The sequence below is a fragment of the Hyalella azteca genome, unplaced genomic scaffold (genome assembly GCF_000764305.2).
Source record: "Hyalella azteca isolate HAZT.00-mixed unplaced genomic scaffold, Hazt_2.0.2 contig1182, whole genome shotgun sequence".
In the NCBI taxonomy this organism is placed as follows: domain Eukaryota; kingdom Metazoa; phylum Arthropoda; class Malacostraca; order Amphipoda; family Hyalellidae; genus Hyalella; species Hyalella azteca.
The window spans coordinates 1-20,833 of NW_025931509.1; the positions used below are offsets into that span (position 1 = coordinate 1).

At 36.3% G+C, this 20,833-nt stretch overlaps 1 protein-coding gene across 1 annotated transcript; it reads left to right on the forward strand.

Annotated features, from left to right (window-relative positions):
• The first annotated feature begins 12,990 nt into the window (after positions 1–12,990).
• LOC108665597 (protein lifeguard 4) lies at positions 12,991–17,929 on the forward strand. Its single transcript, XM_018152372.2, has 5 exons — positions 12,991–13,303; positions 13,633–13,807; positions 14,819–15,010; positions 15,322–15,454; positions 16,067–17,929. The coding sequence occupies exons 1-5, from the start codon at positions 13,186–13,188 to the stop codon at positions 16,181–16,183; spliced, it is 735 nt and encodes a 244-aa protein (XP_018007861.1). The 5' UTR covers positions 12,991–13,185; the 3' UTR covers positions 16,184–17,929.
• The last annotated feature ends 2,904 nt before the right edge of the window (positions 17,930–20,833 follow it).

Here is a 20,833-nt window from a genome sequence, read left to right on the forward strand (position 1 = left end):
GTTTAGGTTTTATGTCTGTCTTTGAATTTTGACTTTTAAAGTGATTTTATTCATTTTTAGTTTAGTCAAACTGATGATGGAGCTGGACTCCGAAACGTTTTCAATATCGATATGGTGAATTTTCTTGGCGTTTTCTTTGCTTTTAAATTTTTTGGAGAAATAAATAATAGTTTAGGTTAATTCATTTTCATTCTATGTTGCCCAGTGCACAATTCTATCCATGACATTTATGCAAAATTTTGTGATGACTGACGATGCATAAATTTTTTGTTAATTGAATTTTTTTCATTGAGCAAGGTCAATGTAATCAAAATATTTTGTTTGTTAATTGATTTTTTGGTTAACTGTAGCCTTTACTAACTGAGGTTCTACTGTAAATGTGTTTTAAGGGGTGTCCCTTATTACCCCATCCTGCAGAAATGGCACCATTTTTTGGGGAATGAGATACCAGTAGGCAAATTCAGTCAGTCACATTTTTAAGCCAACACCTGTGTGCAACTTTTATATAAGTAAAATTTTTAATATGGCAAATATTTTTTTTTCTACAGGCCTTAGCAGAGGTACTTTTCCAAAATTGCACTTTTCAAACTTTTTTAAAGGTAATAAATGTATGATTTCCTAACTTGCTTTATGCTATATAGATATTAAAAATGTTGAACTTTATGCCACTATTTTTAGTTTTGCATTATTTTGATTGGTATAGCTGCTACAACATTTCTACGAAATATAGGACGACTGTCCTGATTTACCCCACCAGTCCCTCATTACCCCGTTTGATGGTTTGCCAGTACTCCAGTAAACATAAACCAGTACTCCAGTAAACATAAACAAACTAAAATTCAACATAAAATTAACCAACTTCTACTTACCAAATTGTAAAAAAAATTTCCCCTCTCAAAAAAAAATTAAACTTGTAGCAATAAAATAGGTTATTTAAATAGCAGACAAATTCAAGAAATTTCAGAAACCAATATTGCAAGAAACAAAATAATTAAGACTCTTTCTAGTGTTCTGCAAAGTAGCTTTAGAATTAAATATTGAATATCCTCAAAAAGTTGAACTCTCTCCACAATTGCAACAAATTTTTTCAAAAGAAATTTGTGCTTGCCCATATATAGTACAAGGCATAACTGAATTGCAGAAGATTTCTACTGCTGCCTGTCAAGATAATGAAGATCTACACAAAAATTTATCTAAGGTAGTTGTAAGAAAAAAAAATTGAGATTAAATGTACTTACAATGACTTTCGAGGATGACTTTTGACTAACTTTTCTAATAAAATGCAGGGTATCTCTTCATTCATTTTTCAAAGTGAATTCAAACAAAAATTAGATTAACAGTACTTACAGTAGCTGTAAGAGAGGTGGACTGTGGAGTCTATGGAGACAATCTTTTCACCCTATGTTTCCCTGAAGCCCTGATACAAGGACCTTCAGAATTATATATATAAATATATCTCTTAAGCAAGTTTTGCAGAGAATAAGTTTTATTTATTAGCTTCTTGTTAGTTTTTTCAATAAATCATACTAAATTCTTCGTAGGTATTGGAAGATTGAAAATTAAATTACCAATAGACATTTTTAATATTGAACAACGTTTCGAATGTACAACATTCATTTTCAAGCTAAAGACGCATTGAGTAACAAAATTTGGATTGACATATGTACAAAATCAAGTAAATTGGATACCATTCAAATGCTAAAATTTTGTTAATGTGATACTACAGGAAGATTTTACAAGCACAAAAAACTACTCGGAAAACAATCTCAAAGTTCTGACAAAGCCGGTGGTTTGAAGGTTGATAGCTGGAGTCCTCTCCTTAATGATGAGGGGCCATTGAGGGCCTCTGCTATAGCCAGTCGTATAGGATCGGGGCATTGCATAATGATACTGGTGCATTCTTCCAATATGGGGCAAGTGATGGTCTTGTTGTGGGCCTCCTACAAGTGATTCCTTGGTCCTCCGGACTGAAGGTGGCAGGTGAGACGTCGGCTTAGAGTAGTGGCTGTGAGCCCGATGTAGTCTATATTAGGAAGAAGTCTACAACCTTCTTTATTGCAAGAAAATTTATAGACTACATTGGTCTCTTGGAGAGGTCCTGTTCTTTTGCAAGGGTTATTGTTCATGGCAAGATTCCAAATTTTAATTTTCATTTTTCTATAGTAGATCAGCAGTTTAATTTTGTTGTTATTTGAGTTGTTTACAAAGTTGTTGTGAACAATAGATTTAATGATCCGCTCATCTGCTTTATAGCCACTGGTCATTTGGTTCTGGTAGTAGATAGTAGTAAAATTTTTATTTTGTTCCAGTCCTTAGACATGTTTGCGAAGTGCAAACCGCGATTTTTTAATCAAACAAAAATTTATGACATTCGAGCCGCGAGATTTCATACCTACTGAAATTATATATTAGGGCCGCGATATTTCAGACAAAAATAGGACTTTTCCAGACTAGGCTATGCCGTTAGTTTGCTGGTAAATTTTGTTGTTGAGAGTCCGGAAAGGTGATTCGAAAGTGCACAGTCGAAAGAGATCAAGGAGAATTTTCTACTGTATTGGTGGAGCCAGCAAAGTTGAATCACTTGAATCAGTTGAATGTGAGTAGACAAACTAGACATATTTGGCAATAATTTCCAAGGTTTCTTCAGTTGGGACTTGGGACGTTGGTAAAGAGGCTGGTGACGTCTAGTGAAGCTAGAAGACCAGAAGGGCAAGTACCGAGTATGTGAGTAGCACAGATGATTTCCAAAAAGTCGTCCTTGGATTTTAAAGAGGACTGATCGTGCTTAGGATTAGGAATATACAGTTTATCATGGCCTCCATTTCTTTGGTTGTCTTGTTGCTCTTGTATATCAGAGAGGTTACGTGAGATATGAGTTCGAGTGGATTGCCTTCTTTGTGGGTTTTGACGTACCCGTAAGCGTAAAGGTAGGAACTGGGAGGATAAACTACCCACGATTGGAGTGAGCTAGAGATTCCCCAACTGAGTTGACACTTGACAAGTTGACAGTATTGATCAGTTTATTAGCTTTCCTTTGCACTTGTTCCATTGGGTTGCCTAATTCTCTTGTCTCTTCTACACAATAGGGCATAGGCTAATGATTAATCACCGGTTGGTCATTGCCTCATTGGTGAGTGACAGAAAGTCAGAAACCCAAATTGAAACAAAAGCAGCAGGATAATACAAGTTTTCAACAAAAAGTTGTGCTCAAGCTGGGAGTTGTAATATACCTATTCATACCCGAAGTCTTAGGTACGTCCGTCTTCAACCGTGGCTGTAACCGGACCCTCCCAACGGGCAACGGCCAACACTACAGTCTGGACTCGGCAGTCGGCAATGATTATTTAATTCTTGTAATCATCTTCTATTTTTCTTGCTTCTATTCGTTGTTGCATCCTCAGCCTCTCACGTTGTCATCAGATTCTCATGATGTGAAATTGTGAAGCGATGAGAGGGAAATTGTCATTAGATCCAGACGACCGGTACGAGATACGTAGCAGTTGCTCGCACGGTGACTATGGAGTGTCTGAAGTCACTCTGAACTCTTCTGGATATGGGGTAATTGCCTCTGCTGCTGCATGCTCTGCCGAGAAGCACACGCACCTCATTACCTGTAATGTCCTGTAAACTTTTAGTTCTTACTTCAGCAGGGTTCACCAGTTCAGCTCGGAACATTTTGCAGTGAGATGTTTGTAACACTGAGTATTAACTTAGCCTACTTAGGGACTATTAATTTAATTTATTATGTTCTGATCCTGAATCTGCTCAAAAATATAACCCAACTAAAATCCTCTGCAAGTATTTCAAAACATATTATTCATTCACAAATTAATTATTCTCGGTGGAATTTGGTTATACAATTGCTTCTGCTCGGCTTTGGTGACTACGCTGCTCGCTATCTCAATATAAAAACGTTTAATACTAGCGTCTCAAAAATCCTTCAATTGATTTACCTGCGCGCATACTGAATGCTTTATTTTTAAAAAATAATAAAACAAAAGGTTTTTGTAGTCGCTACGTTAGTTGAACGGCGAGCCTGCGACTTGAGCACTTTTGGCCGCCATGAAAGCAATGCGTCTGTACGCTGTACTGTTTACTGCTGTCCGACCGATGTACTGTGTACTCATTACTCAGCCCTCAGTTACTAACATCATCGAAATTTTAACCCCAAGTACGGCTTCTGTCGAAAGAAAAACTTGGGCTAGTGCCAATAGATAATTAGAAATAATTACGGCAACATAGAAATGGCGTCAATAAAAATTACATGCTGCCGTTTCGCATCATCATGGACACGGTGTATGGTAAATTATTTGATGATTACAAGATTTAGGTATCAAGGAAACAAAAATTCCATTTCAAGTTCTTCGGGTTCTATTTAGTTCTTTTTCTACGGTAGTTGGTAGCTTTGCAGACGCGTCCACGTAGCCCCATGCGCTACTACTACTTTATTTCTTACCTTCATTGGAAAATCGATATTAAAAAAAAATAAAATTATCGGAGATCCCAAATTGCGGCCGTATCTGTCTACCTGCGCCAGTATTGTCAAGGAATATGCGAATTGCTTACGTTTTACAGTGGCATGTGCATTGACGCTAAGGCTAAATAGTCGCTATTCGCTAATGGACGCATGGTTGCGTTCTTTTCCTTCAACATGTGATTATTTTTTTAAATTGAGGAAACTACCAATTTGAACACTAGATCCATAACTGCACTTACATTATTACACATTATCAACCACGTCATCAAGTATTACAAAGCCATATATTATTAGCCATAGATAGTACATAGAAGTTTCTTTATTGCTATGACTTTAAGTGAAATGCAACGAGATTATAATTGAAGTCTGTGTATTCTGTGTATTTAATATATTTAATAAGGAAAGTGGATTGCGTGCATGCCACTGACATGCGTCAGACTCAGGCGTACTGAAATCACTGAAAGAGTCCGAATCAAGCTGTATCCCTCGGAGGCTCAGTCTCGCACTCTCGCTCAGAAGCCTCAGATCTCAGTAGTCAGTAGTTCAAGAGTTGGTGGCCATGAAGCTGCAAGTAGACGGACTAGGTATATTTTTTTGGAAGTCAAGTCGAGTTTTTTTTTAGTAGTTGTTTTACCTACTTTATGTTGCTTCTATAGTTTTATCCGAAATAAAATAAGAAAATCCCATGCATTCAAATGTATTAGGTACTAATCTAAAAAATAATGCTCGGTTGAAGGGGTTGGGGCCCGTTGGGCCGGTTGGCCTGGGCCCTGGGTTGCCATTATTATCATTTTGGCATGCACAAGTTCCAGTTCTAACTTCTAATGATACTTTTATACTTCTAGTTTTATGTGTTTATTTTTAAAATTGTGGTATGAAAAACGTTTTTCCTATTTTTTTCAGAATAAATTAGAAAAATGCAATAGGAAAGAGTGAAATTGACCAGATTCACAGGCATTTTTATCCAGTTCACGAGTCATGGGTGGCTTAGAGAGCAAAAGTGGAAAACATCTACTCTGTGAGACTGTGAACTGCTATGGGACTTTTTGAGCCATTATTTTGCAGGCCATGATTCCATTTTCTTGAGCTCTGATTCACTGAATACTAACATATCCAAAAATACAAAAACTTGAAAAGACATTTACAAGTTGCCAACTCATTTGTGGAGTCTCATGTGTGTTTGCCCAAATCTCAAATTTTATGGTTTGACCCTAGAAACAGCAATATGAACATTTGGCTTTGCTTTAGTGTCAACTGTCAACTGATCCAACACTCAGCATTATCTATGTTTTCAGGGAATTTCCCACGCATTTTGACTTTTTTTAAGCCATTGCTGTGCACAGTTGGCGCAATTTCTGGCCATCCCTGCTTGTGTGCGCAAGCGTCGGCGCAGCGCGTGCAAGTGTCGGTGCCATAGTGGCAAAGCAGCAGTTTTTTTAGACTCTTCATCAAGTACATTTTTGAGTCCTATAAGTAGACCAGGAAAGTATCTTGGATACCAGCATTTTCATACATAAGAAATTAGTTAAAATATTGAGTAGATGACAAAATTAAAAATGAACTGATTCTAAAAAATATCTGGTTTGCCACTATGGTCGGTGCAGGCGCCAGGCAGCAGCATGCACATAGTCAACATACATTTGTCAAGGGACACGAGACAGAAAACGTATAATACTCAATATGCGTTTAATTATCCATCAATAATCTATGATTTTCCTTGATATGGAAATTTTGTGAAAGTAAAAATCTAGAAATTTATTTTCGTAAAAATTTCTTACAAATTTCTTATACAAACTGACGAACATTGTTTGTTTACCTTCCGTAGATCGTCCAGACGTGAGGCAATATTCAGTCCGGACGTGACATAGTGACAAAGCAGAGATTTTTTAGAATCAGTTCATTTTTAATTTCCTCATTTACTCAAGATTTAAACTAACTTATTATGTATGATAATGCTGGTATCCATGATACTTTACTGGTCTACTTATAGGACTCAAAAGTGAACTTGAGGGAGAATCTAAAAACTCTCTGCTTTGCCACTATGGGACGTGAGGCAAGTGGTGAATAACCAAGTCCTCAGAAATTGGGCATATGATGTAAACCAGTGGTTCCCAAACTTTTTTAGGCTGGCGCCCCCTTTGGCTCCCTAGTGAATTTCTAGCGCCAGGCCGGACTCGTGGCCGGTCTCACGACCAATCTCCAAATTCAGTTATCAAGTAATATCTCCCAAACTAATGAACGCAGCTCTATGAAACTTGGAAAATGTATTCATCAGAACCTAACGGTGATATTTAGCTTGTAATTTTTTTTAATTTCACCTCCATTCGTGAGTTACGCGTATATTGCGAAACAGGCCGAAATTCCCAGTGATCAACGAATTTCTTTCAAACTATTAACAGATTTGAACGAAGTTTTGAAAACGCATTCTTAACTACCAAATGGTGATTTTTTAGCTTATAACAGTTCTTTCGATTTTACCTTCGTTTGAGAGTTCTTTTTTCATTAAATTTCACCGTCATTCTTGATTTCACACTTCCTTTTAATCAGCCCGTATCGTAATTTATCACTTAAATTCGCGGCGATCACAAAATTTCTTCTAAAGTACAGAACAGATTTCAACGAAACTTTGTATATATATACCTAACCTCTCAACGGTGATGTTCAGCTTGTGATATTTCTATTTTGCTTTCGTTCGCGAGTTATACAAATATAGGAGGAACGACCGGCTTTTCTACCAGCCATTTTAATCAAGAGGCGTATACATATAGCCGTATAACTCGCAAACGACGGCTAAATGAATTAAAACAACTTTTAAAAACCACGTTTTCTTAACGGACAAAAAGAAAAACATTTACTCTTACATAACATTTAAGTTATGTAAAATGTTATGTAATGTTATGTAAGAGTAAATGTTTTTCTTTTTTGTCCGTTAAGAAAACGTGGTTTTTAAAAGTGGTTTTATTTGTTTTATTTCACTATTTTTAGTTTTGTAAAAACCAGAAAAAAGGGTTCTTTAAAAATAATTTTAATATTTATTTATTTTCTACTTTTTAGTTGGCAATTTTAGCAATTCAAATCAATTTCCAGGGTTGGCTAATGTGGATGTTCGAGAAAGAAACTGAATTCCACGCCGTGAATTTTTAGTGTTTGTTTTTATTTAAAAAAAATTTAATGATTATTTCTGATGATCAAATCTTGAATTGTTAGGCAGCATAAACATGCATGCCAAATTTCAACTTACTAGGATGTTTAGAAGAGTTCTAAATTAAGGTCTGAATTTTTGATGACAGACACACACGAAACGAAGTCAAGAAAAACGTGGTAAAAATTGTAAACATCATCTTTGCTGAGGTTAGGTATTTAAATACTAAGTTTCGTTCAAATCTGTTCAGTAGTTTGGAAAAAATTTCTTGATTACTGCGAATTTAAGAACGTATTGCTTTTTAAATCACGAATGAAGGTGAAATGAAAAATAAAACTCGCGAACGAAGGCGCAATCTGAATTTTCACAAGCTAAACATTACCGTTCGGAGTTAGGACTGTAAATTCAAAATTTTTATGGCAAAAACAAACGATGGCAAAATTCAAACAATTTTCACGAGCAAAACATTATCGTTAGGTCCTAATGAATACGTGTACCAAGTTTCATTGAGTTAACCTAGGAGAGGTTAAAAAGACAGATCTGGGTGAAAAAAACATCGCTGGGAGTCATGTGCTGCACGTGTTGTGTACAAATCGTCAAACAAACGTTTGGACTTTTGACATTGACTTCGGACTATCGTCCCCCACTACCGCCCTCTTCTTCCTCACCGCCCCCCAAAATCTTTCCACCGCCCCTAGGGGGGCGATATCGCCCACTTTGGGAATCACTGATGTAAACAAATATTAGTGTTGAATGACAGATTTTGCTCATTCTATTTATACTATTAGTGCGCTGATATGGTTATTAAAGATTCTATGGTCAATGGTTATGGTTAATGAAAGGAGTCAGAAATAATTTCATCGTTGTAATTATTTATTATTTTTGTGTGCCTGTATTTTTGTTTTAAATGGGTTTGCACCGCACAAACCCCCAGTTTTGAGTGCGAAATCTTTTGTAAATAAAATATGTCTGGACATGACTGTCATCAGAAATTCCCAACATCGTCTCTACATATTTTTTACGCAATGTGTGAGTCTCTTGAATCTATTCATATTTTATTAATGTTTGTTGTTAGTCTATATAATTTACCTTCAAAGTTGCAAAAAATGAGAACTGATAATTTAAAATAAAGTGCAGTGCCTGTATTTTTGTTTTCAATGGGTTTGCACCGCACAAACCCATTTCTCCAGCCGGGAGGATGTCGGGAATGTAACGTATTCCTGACATTGACATTATGGTTTGTATTATTTGCCAGTCCTTCATTGACATTATGGTTTGTATTATGTATAAGTCAGTCCTTCATTAGAAGGAACAAATCTCAAGCCATGTGGATTGGCGCCTTCTACTATTCAGTTTTGTAATTAATTTCCAACCGAATTGTGATGTATGAATAATGAATAATTATTCATAACATTGCCGACTCTTAGAACCTGAGCTAACATGTTAGAAATCTAGTCAACGTGATGCAGATATTTGTTTGTGTGTGATAGCATTGCCGCACATTCATCTTTAATTAAACAACTTCAGGAGCACGGTGCAGGCTGGTGCACGGTGCACTTTTTTACCGGCATATTACGGTGCATGGCGCACATTGATGCAATGATAATAAAAATTCCCGCATGCCTGGCACATCTTCCTGACCGTGGAACTGATCATGTGATAATATAGCCTATTGTTTACATTTTTGTTGAAGGATGAACACAGTTATAATGCAGTCTGAACTGAAGTGATGTGACAAAAAGTCAACAACTATGCAATCACCAACAGAACATTCTGGGTTCCCTCATTATGCACTATGCTGTCTATGCAGGAATCAGGATAATTTGTTAGGACCAGCCCGACACAAGACCAGCGTACCAGGGAGTCCAGGGACTTACCTGAGGTATGTACTGAACTGCCAAAGCTGAAAATTTTTTGAAATGACAATTTTATGAATGGCAATTTCTTCAATCAAACAAAAATACATTACATTAGATTTAGAGATTCCATAGATGATAGGGTAAACACACCATATTCTGACACCTTAAGGACATAGCAAGAAATAAATGGCTATAAATAGATCACCGTATGTGCAACTCAAGTTCTGAATCTGATTAGTTTACGCCACTCAAAACACCACACTACGCACCAGCAATGATGAAACATCACAAACTGTTGCCATATTTATTTAAAAGCATTTAGAATTCAAATCTACAAAATCGCTGAATTCTGACACTGTGTGTGAATAAATGCGGCATATTGTGAGACTAATTCTGACAGCGCTTCGAAATTGTGATTCGTAATTCCGACACCCTGTGTGAGCTGTGTCAGAATATGACACCCTGTGCCATGGCTGTGTGTCATAATTCCAACACTGTGTCAGAATTAGTTTTTATGTGTCTAAAACCGTCTCTTAAATCAATCATCTATCAATTTATTTTCCGCTTAAAATCAGCAAATACAAGTATACTTAAAGGATTCCTTATATAATCACAGTTTTATTTAAAAGTCTCAAACCATAATATTCTTTCTACACAAACAGTTTATAATTTTTTAGTAAAGCAAGGTCAACTATCAACTTTTATTCGTGTTTTGATGTTCTTACTAGTTGACTTGGACTTTCGCTCTGCGGATCTTAACATTTTTCTGCTAAACCTAGTGTTTTGCCGTAATCTGGCGGGCAATAGTATAATGTCACTATCTCAACCATCTATGCATGCATGGAACTAAGACCAAGCTTAATATAAAGGAAAAAGTTGAGGGGGTGTCAGAATTACCCACAGTGTCAGAATATGGTGCGTTTACCCTACCTACTGCAAGTCTGCAATTGAATGAAAAGAGACTCAAGAGAGCCACAATATTTCAGAAAAAGGTAGGACTTTTCCCAGCTAGTGGGTGGTTTCTGCCCAGTTTTTACCTTTGTGCAGTAATCATAGTTTACCCTACACCTTCAGTGGACATGTGCAAAAACTTTCCATATTGGTAACCACTAACCTGTACAGTCAGTTTTGTTTTGGTTGAATTTCATAGTTTTGTATTATATACAACCATTGTCACCAACTTACCATTACACATGCAACCCACAAAATTGCTGTTTGGTTAAACAGATGATGCAAAGATGATGGTTCAGTCAGTTGTGCTAAATGTTATTTTTTATCTTCCAGATTGCTATAATGATTAACAAGTAGGAATTTTACTATCTTAAATTACAGATATTGTTTTTTTCTTGTCCTAATTTAATTAATTAATTTTCCTATCTTACATTTTCTTGCAATAAAGAAAGTTGTAGACTTCTTCCTAACACAGACTACATCAAGCTCACAACCACGACTCTAAGCCGACATCTCACCTGCCACCTTCAGTCCGGAGGACCAAGGAATCACTTGAAGGAGGCGTTGAACGAGACCACAACTTGCCCGATATTGGAATAATGAACCAGTATCATTATGCGATGCCCTGATGGGCCGATGCTATACGACTGGCAATAGCTGAGGCCCTCATCATTGAGGAGAGGACTCCAGCTATCAACCTTCAAACCACTGACTTTGTCAGAACTTTAAGATTGTTTTCTGATTAGTTTTTTGCCCTTGTAAAATCTTCCTGTAGTATCACATTAATGAAATTTTAGCATTATTTGAATTGTATCCAATTTACTTGATTTTGTAGAATGTCAATCCAAATTTTGTTACTCAATGCGTCTTTAACTTGAAAATGAATGTTGCACATTTGAAATGTCGTTCAATATTAAAAATGTCTAATGGTAATTTAATTTTCAATCTTCCAACACCTACGAAGAATTTAGTAGGACTTGTTGAAAAAACTAACAAGAAGCTAATAAATAAAACTAATTCTCTGGTCTCTAACAAAACTTGCTTAAGAGAAGAAATTTTGCTAGCCTACACTAATTATAGATAGTATATGTACAGCTTATCTTGTTAAGGGGAGCACCTACCCTAAAATTGCAAATTTTGACTTTTTTGGTTTTCATACTCATCTTAAAGCTTACATTCTGACGCATCTTATGGTACCAAATCCATCTTTGTACTTTGATTTATGCGTTTATGACAGATCGCAAAAGAGTTAGGGGTGGTGGTGTTCTTTAACATTTAAGATAGGCCGAAATTACTGGTAGCACACTTGAATAGCTAGTCTGAACATGCTGTGCTTCAGTTATCCGCCTGCAGTCATATGGGATGGTTCTTGTGCGGTTGTGCCGTCGTTCGCACCATCCTTGACAGAAATTGAGCTCCAGTATCGTCTAGTCTTGCAACCTTGCACCCTTGAATGTCTATTTCGAGGCACGCGCGACTTTGTCGGGCCCTACTGAAAAGTTAACTTATTGCCACTGCAAACCTATCTCCTCCTACAGTTTTGAAGCTACAACAATGAGACATATATTATTCGATTTGCAAATAAAAGATCTACAAAGTTATGTAGGCTTTTTTTCTTATTTCTTTATAGTTTGGATTATATTTAGTAAAAAGTGGAAATTTCCAAACAATTTACAAAAAATGGCCCCCCATCTATAAAAATTGGAATTCAAAAAAATGCCTGGACAGTTTCGTAGATATGGTCCTTACGCATCAAATGATATGTGTGATAATGTGTCTTGATGTCGTAGCTTGAAAATCCTAGGAGATAGATTTCTATGGTACTCCCTTTTATGCCATTTTCTAAGAATTTTATGTTTTCTTTAATTTATTTCAAAAAATTCACATGAACACTTGCAACCTTGCAGCCTTGAATGACTATTTCGAGGCGCGCCCAACTTGGGCTCTACTGAAAAGTTAACTTATTGCCACTGCAAACCTATCTCCTACAGTTTTGAAGCTACAACAATGAGACATATATTATTCGATTTGCAAATAAAAGATCTACAAAGTTGTGTAGGCTTTTTTCTAATTTCTTTATAGTTTGGATTATATTTAGTAAAAAGTGGAAATTTCCAAACAATTTACAAAAAATGGCCCCCCATCCACAAAAATTGGAATTTAAAAAAATGCCTGGACAGTTTCGTAGATATGGTCCTTGTGCATCAAATGATATGTGTGATAATGTGTCTTGATGTCGTAGCTTCAAAATCCTAGGAGATAGATTTCTATGGTACTCCCTTTTATGCCATTTTCTAAGAATTTTATGTTTTCTTTAATTTATTTCAAAAAATTCACATGACAAAAAGCTTTTTTTGTTATTTTACATGAGTGTACCAAGTTTCAGAGTGATCTGTATGTAAATAGCCAAGATAAATTTTAGGGTAGATGCTCCCCTTAAAACTAATGTTGGTAAAGAAACTTAGTGTAACATGACTTGCCAAATCAGCCTTTGTATTAGTATAAAATTTGAATGCAATTAATTTTTTAAGTACTTCATATGCTTTGATCACTTTTCTTGGTGAAACAGTTTCTTCCAGAAGTATTCTCATTGTATGAAGTTGTTTTCCTATTTCCAACAATTGTAATCATCAATTTTACACATTGAATTATTACAGGCCCTTGAAGTGAAAGAGATTTTATTCCACATCTAAACTAGAAAAGAAAATAGAGGTGATTTGGTACCTTAACATATTTCCTGACTAAATTGAGCAAAGATGGCAGATACTATTCTGCTCCTTCCGCAAGATGATGGATCTGGGGAGAAGGGCAGCATCACCAATGACTTCATGTACAACAACAATGTTGCCAACAGCCACGTTTATATCCGTATGGGTGAGTGAGTTTCTTCTTCTTTGAGCTTTCTTTGTTTTGTTCTATCTTCAAGAGAATATCCAGACCTGTCAAGTGTTGGATATTTACAATTGCAATTTAAATAACAGTTTATTGTAACCTTGAATATGTGAGACTTTCTCTTACTTACTTTATGTTTACTTGCACTCATGCAATTCATAAATCTTCATAGTTGTTTATTTCTGATTAACAAAAAATTTGTTACACATTGTTATGCAATGTAGATTATTTTTTTATTACCCTAACTTTAAAAAATGTCTTTGTTAGTGTTTTTGATTCTCAATTCTCATTGATATTTTGTTTTTGATCAGGTTTCCTGCGTAAGGTGTATGGACTGTTGAGTGTACAGCTGCTAGTCACTGCTGTAGTAGCAGGTGTGTGTGCGTACACGCCTGTGGTGCGTGACACCATACACACAAACCCATGGCTGCTCATCATGTGCCTGCCAGCCGCATTTGGCCTGTTAATTGCTTTGCATGTTAAGAGGTGAGTTCTCTATTCATTTGAATTTCCAGTTCATTTTGAATTTCCAGTTCATTTTGAATTTCCAGTTCATTTTGAATTTCCAGTTCATTTGAGTTCCCAATTCATTTGAATTTCCAAATCATTTTGAATTTCCAGTTCATTTTGAATTTCCAAATCATTTTGAATTTCCAAATCATTTTGAATTTCCAGTTCATTTTGAATTTCCAAACCATTTTGAGTTCCCAATTCATTTGAATTTCCAAATCATTTTGAATTTCCAATTCATGTTTAATTTCCAAACCATTTTGACTTTCCAATTCATTTGAATTTCCAAATTTTTGTAATTTCCATTTCATTTCCCAATATAGTAGTAGCTTGGGGCTGATTTTTTGAAGCGTCTTCCATCAAACACTGAAATAATTACTAAATATCTGTGTGTTGACCAACAAGATCAATTTTCTGATCAGTATTCTACCTTGCCTACTGTGAGATTTTAGTATAGAAAGTGGTGGTATTTGTAGTATGAAAAGTAATTGCTAGAATGAAGGATGATGCAAATTGTTGTTTAAATGTGCTAATGTATGTCACCCATTTTCTTTCAATCAAAATTTACCTTTGTTTGGCAACTTTTTGCTTAAGGAAGCATTTCATTTTAACCTTACAAAACACAACAATATTGATATTATTTGCAAGATAGTGTTCCAGAGAGGTGATAAATCTTTAATGCCTTTATCATTTGTTTAGATTGTGAGAAATATTGATTGAAAAAGCAAGCTTTGAATACATTCAAATGTTTATTGTATTGCCTCAAAAATTTTCTTATTTATTGCATGTTTGGAGCAAGGGCAGATGTCCCCCATTTGTTTTGACAATTTAGTTCCAAAAGTATCAATTTTAAGTAGTTATTTGTTGCAAACAATGACAGGCATGTGGTGCCCATGAACCTGAAAAGGCTGATGTCCCCCATTTGTTTTGACAATTTAGTTCCAAAAGTATCTATTTCAAATAGTTATTCGTTACAAACAATGACAGACACGTGGTGCCCATGAACCTGATCCTGCTGGCGGCGTTCACGGTGGTGGAGGCTGTGACGGTGGGCACGGTGGTGTCTCTGTACGAGGTGGCGTCTGTGGTGCAGGCTCTAGTGCTCACTCTCCTCATCACCTTCGGCCTCACCGCATACACCTTCCAGACCAAGAGGGACTTTACCAACATGGGTGTTGGGTGCGTACTTTGGTCCTGTATGACGAAAATGTGTCTGATTTTCTCATGAATTGTCTTCTGATTTAATCATTCCCAGTTCAAGATTAACATTGTAATTGGTATTGATTGCATCATGCAAGGAAGAAACCATATGAAACTTGCATGGTTAAAGAACCTATACTTGTCTACTGTATTTTAGGAAAGGTGTTTCAGGAAAGGTGTTTATCCTATAATTGTGATAGTTGGAAAATATTTTATCTTATTCTTTCTAAATTTTAGATACTCTAGATAATAATTCTACAAGTTATATTTACTGTGTTTATTTGTTCCAGGCTGTTCATCGGCTTACTATGCCTACTGGGCGTGGGTGTTCTGAACCTGTTCCTTGGCAGCACTGGGCTGGACCTTATCATTGCTGGTGCTGGTGCTCTCGTCTTCTCTCTCTTCATTGTCTTCGATACTCAGGCGAGTGCACTTTGTGCGGCGTGCTTTATAAAGCCCAAAGTTTGTTTAGTATATAACTATAAGTGGATAATTGTCTTGCTGGTTCTGGTGCGCTCGTTTTCTCTCTCTTCATTGTCTTTGATACTCAGGCGAGTGCACTTTGTGTGGCATGCTTTATAAAGCCCGAAGTTTGTTTAGTATATAAGTGGATAATTGTCTGTGACATTCGGTATGAACGTCTAATATTGGAAGCTAATTTAACTGATTAGCTTGTTAGTGATTTGTCTATAATTTTTAATAGTCCTGAATGTATTAAAAATTTTTTGGTGATGCTCCTGCCCTAGCTTCTATTACGGTAGTCAGGAATCGGATTGAAACAAGCAATAAATTATGTTTATTCGTCCTGTGTGTTCTTTGCTTCATAAGATATTATGAGCTCAAATGAAACAACATGTGGGCTAAAAAATGATAGAAATCAAGTTTGACCTCGGTATACGTTTGTAATTCTCCAATGTATTCAACTTAGGAATATTCAATAAAAGTATTTTTGATACTAACGCAAATAAGTCCTGATCTTTGAGCGATCTCAGACATTTCTACCATTTTTTACACTAATTTAGATTTTATTTGCAGATGATGATGACGAAACTGTCCCCTGAAGAGTACATCCTTGCGACCATTAACCTTTACTTGGATATCATCAACCTCTTCCTCGAGTTGCTGCGTCTGCTTGGCGACAGGAGGAACTGAGCAGATCGTTTTTCATGAACTTGTAAAGCTGTAACCGTGGCTCCTGCTACTGTAACTGAAGCTCTGCTACAGTAACTGAGGCTCTGCTACTGTAACTGAGGCTCTGCTACTGTAACTGAAGCTCTGCTTCTGTAACTGAAGCTCTGCTACTGTAACTGAAGCTCTGCTACTGTAACTGAAGCTCCACTGCTGTAACCATAGCTCCTGCTTCTGTATCTGAAGCTCTGCTGCTGTAAATGAAGCACTGCTACTGTAACTGAAGTTCTGCTACTGTAACTGAAGCTCTGCTACTGTACTGAAGTTCTGCTACTGTAACTGAAGCTCTGCTACTGTACTGAAGCTCTGCTACTGTAACTGTCGTTTATTTACCTGTTGAATCAATTAAGTTCTACAGATATGTGACTATAAATTCTGCTACTGCGATGTGTGAGTTCTGTTATTTTGTTTAATCTTTCTAAATTATTACTGTACTCTTTCGAGGTGCTGTATTGCCATTTATTCTTCAGTGTCGTTTATTCCAAATGGTGCACTAAATCGTAACTCTCACGTGTGTTCCTCAGCGCACTGGCAGAATGTTCCATTCCTATGGTTGTAGCAACGTTTGTTTTACATTTTCACGTCCTGATGTGATTCATGTCTAGTTTATAGCGATCTTTAAGCTCGTTCTGATTACTTTGATCTAAATTTGTTTCACATTGATCGTTCGCGTGATTCTATTCCACGTTATTTGCGTGATGTGAATTTGTTTCTCTAATCATGTAATGAGCTTCAGTTTTATTATAATGTTATCGCCTTGAAATGTGAATAATCCCAGAGCTACCGGTTATCTTATGTCTGGAAGTTCACTTTGTGCGTTCTCTGCTATAATTAATTTTATCATTTCTTTGCTTACTTAAATGCGTTAGATTTACTCATAATTCTCGCACAAACCCAATTAAGTTCCACTCTTCTACTCAAAATATACTTCGTTACGTATTGTCCATTTGCAATAATTTTGTTTGTATACACGCTGGGTTGACCAACTTGTTGCATGGCTTACTTCCAGCATAAATGCTAATGTAGAACAGCTTTGAACGGTCATATCAACATTGATATTTAGTCGACATTTCTATCGCCTTGCTGCTATATTTTTTAGAATGCAATCAGTTTCTGTTTTACGTATTCCTGCCAATGATGATCTTGCAGACCTCAAAAATTTTGAAACTGATATTAGTATTTACGACAAATCTTGATTCCCTGCTCTATATATGGCTTAATAAATGAACTGATGACCATATTATCAGATTATTCTGTAGGGCCACACTAAATATTTAAAATGTTAGCTAATCGGAATATATTCTCCACTAAGTCTGTAATATAATACTAACGCCCACGTCTGTAACTTTAAAATTGGCTGATTTATTTCATGGTGGTTTAATGTTTTGATACATTTTTAAATCGTTCACGGAAAACAATCTAGTTTTCAAATATTTTTTTACAACGATTTTATTTTAAGAGTTTCAGTTTTTTTAGTACATCTTCGTTTCTTCACTACAAGTGGACTCGGTTACTCTTTATTGCTATCATTTGGTTATGTGGTTCTCTTGCTTTAGCTGTGTGAATTCTTAATTTTTTTACTCTTTTAGAGGAATTTTGGTTACGATTCGCTCGGTTGGGTCGGCACTGGAAGTAAACCATATTCTCTTATTCGAGTCTTTCGATGTACCTTTCTAATGTTGTATTTTATTCAAATATATATCTATGGAACGGGCTTATTATTACACCTCTCCTGGTAAGGCATGGAGACACAATTGTTAGGGTCTGCTTACGTATTGCATGGTGAGTGAATAATTTAGGTAAATAATCGGGTATTTGAGGTCATAAAATACGGATATAGTTCAACCAGGAAAGTTATGCCGGCACTGAAACCCTACAAATTTTTCTGCACTGGCTGGTATGTCGTTGAAGAGCGGATAATTAATGTAGTATTGTCCTCTGATTCGCAGATGAGACTGCAGTGGCTTGTAATTGAACTATTGTCTACCAGCATTTTGGCGGGGTTTGACCTGATTGGAAATTTCAAAAATTAGGTTAGAGCATTGTTTCAACCATGGTTCCAACGACCAACGATACGTCTCGGATTTTTTTTACGTTTTGTTTACATTTATAAGTTCCGTTTTCGTAAATATTGATGAAATGAATACATTTTCAATTCAATTATAATAGCCTAGACCAAATCAGTATTCGACTAAAACTTCGCTCAACCTTTCAAAGTTTCCGTATAGGCCGACCACGTTGTTTTTCCGTGGCCGTATAAAATCCGAGTCTGGCGCTGACCTGTCTAGCAGACTAGCACTCTAGCAGTACGTGCGTAGATCTGGTGCGGTGTGGTTATGACGCTCATCTATCAGCTGACACTCGCTGGTCAGACATTTGGTTCTGGATCTTTGGAGATGATGAAACAATGACTGTCATTTTTACTATAATGTTTAGGCCATATGAATTTTTTGCTAATGATGCGCAATAAATTTGATATATGTATTTATATAGGTATAAATTAAAATTTCAGCACGTAGCTTACCTACACGTTAAACTGCTAACTCCGTATTCAGTAACTGGCATTAAAACCCGAGGTAGATTTTTCATCCCCTAAAAATACAGAAAAACGTGTTTGACGTGCCCATTTATAATTAATGAATAATAAAATTGCTACTAATTCCTCCAAGTTACGTTTTACTGACGTCTGACGATTACGTTTATCGTCGCCACAGCACTTTCGTCGTCTGTCTTCAATAGACACGTTCTCCGATGTAAACAATAAGATACTGAACCGCGAGTTACTAGCGAGATCTAAGCAGATTCGTGCTTTATTGTGGTAATTCTATCCTACTAATCGGCTCCTCCCTACTTACTAGTTTTTTCTTGCGTTTTTCAGTGACGAAGAGCGAGGTAAGTGCAGTACCTGCTTCCATTCCATTCCAAATATGGAAGCAGATACTGCTAATATGGTTTTTACTTCTAAAATAATGCATTTTTCTTTCATTTTATAATCTAAATTTAAAAAGCCTTCAAATTATTACTTCGTTTTTTCTTTTATAAATGTGAAAAATTATACAAATTTGTTGATGTGGCTATAAATTTGTTGAAAGTATTCAATCGTGAGTATTATTGGAATTTCGTATATTGTACAACCGGGAACAGTCTCGAAAAAGGTTATTTTTTCAGAGAGGCTTCGCATTTTATACGAATTCAGAAATTTTGCATTCTTTTTAGTAGGGATGATTTATTTTCTCCTATTTATTCGTTCTAACTTTACAAGATCACATTTACATTTAGTAGATAGTTTGTTTTTCGTGGTTGTTGGTAAAAGTATATCGACCCCTGTGGCGACTATAGACGCTACAGAGTTCCGTGTTGAGATTCCTTGCTTAAGTAAGCAAAGCAGCATGATTTTATCTGCGTGTCTTAAAACAAGATTTTGCTGCGACTAAACTTTTGTTGAAGTTTTCTTGTCTCTACGTTGGGTGGCAACTGAAACTATTTGTATCTCGAGCTAGTTGTAGTAATAAACGTAAAATATTATTGTGCAAGTTACTGAGTTCTTTTGATTGCACTTCATTCCAAGTTCAATAGTTTTTTAAGTTTATGCAGCATGACGTATAAAAGTAAGGCGTCTAAGTAATGTGCGTGTGTATTATTCATTAAAAGTAAAGCATGACGTGAGTTTATACGTTAAAATCGGACTCTTCGTCATGAAACTTCACTTTAGTGACATGCGTGTGTTGTTGAATTATTTACAAGGTCTTTGACCGCCCTGGGTTTAAAAATCAAATTTACTCTACTGCAAGCTTGTCCAAATTTGAGCAGCTTACCCCCGCAGCACCAGGAAGCAAATTCTTAAACGAATGGGGTTATAAATAATGAATTAGTCGCGTTGAAGAAAATTCATCATTAATTTAAACCATGTATATTAAATTACTTTGTATTTCAGTACAAAGTATAACATATACTCGTCTTTCGATCGGGACTGTGATGTTGCAGAGATCTTGCGCTCGTTCTCTTGCGAGGTTCCATTTTACGAGGCCTAAAAATGAGCCTCTAGAGCGGCCACATTGGGCCGTGATCTGCGACTCTAAACTTCTCACATGGCGCGCGGCATTCGTCATCAACGTTGCTTGATGCGAGACATGGCGATCAAGCTCGGGGGTAATGTGGCAGCCGGGGCAATGTGTCCTATCTTGAACACAGGAATCTTCTTTGCTTGGTTTTGACGAACAATTGTTTCCGCTGAGCTGCTTTTATTGCGATTCTTGGAAAGTTAAATGCCGCGGAAACATTGGTTGAATTTTTCAGTTGTACAGGAGTTCGAGTGCATTCAGTTGTCTCTACGGAGCTTTTGCACGTTTTCTTCGTCACTTTATCGCTTTAAATGAAATATGTGATGCCTATTCCGCTCAGTGCTGCAATTATTGATGCATTTTTGTGATTGTGAACTTATCGAAAGGATTAATATATCCTTGATTTGTAATTCGAGACCACATTTATGCATGGATATTATTAGTCCATGCATCGGCGACCTTACGAATATTATTCGAAAGTTTCACGATATTAGTGAAAGTTTACCTTACGAATATTGCTCGTAATTCACATATTATTCGTGAAAGCTTGAAG

Excerpts from the sequence above, each read along its gene's own strand:
- LOC108665597 (XM_018152372.2), top strand. The coding sequence starts at position 13,186 with ATGGCAGATACTATTCTGCTCCTTCCGCAAGATGATGGATCTGGGGAG. Across the intron at positions 13,808-14,818 it reads ATTGCTTTGCATGTTAAGAG|ACACGTGGTGCCCATGAACC; the intron begins GTGAGTTCTCTA and ends AAACAATGACAG. Across the intron at positions 15,011-15,321 it reads TTTACCAACATGGGTGTTGG|GCTGTTCATCGGCTTACTAT; the intron begins GTGCGTACTTTG and ends TATTTGTTCCAG.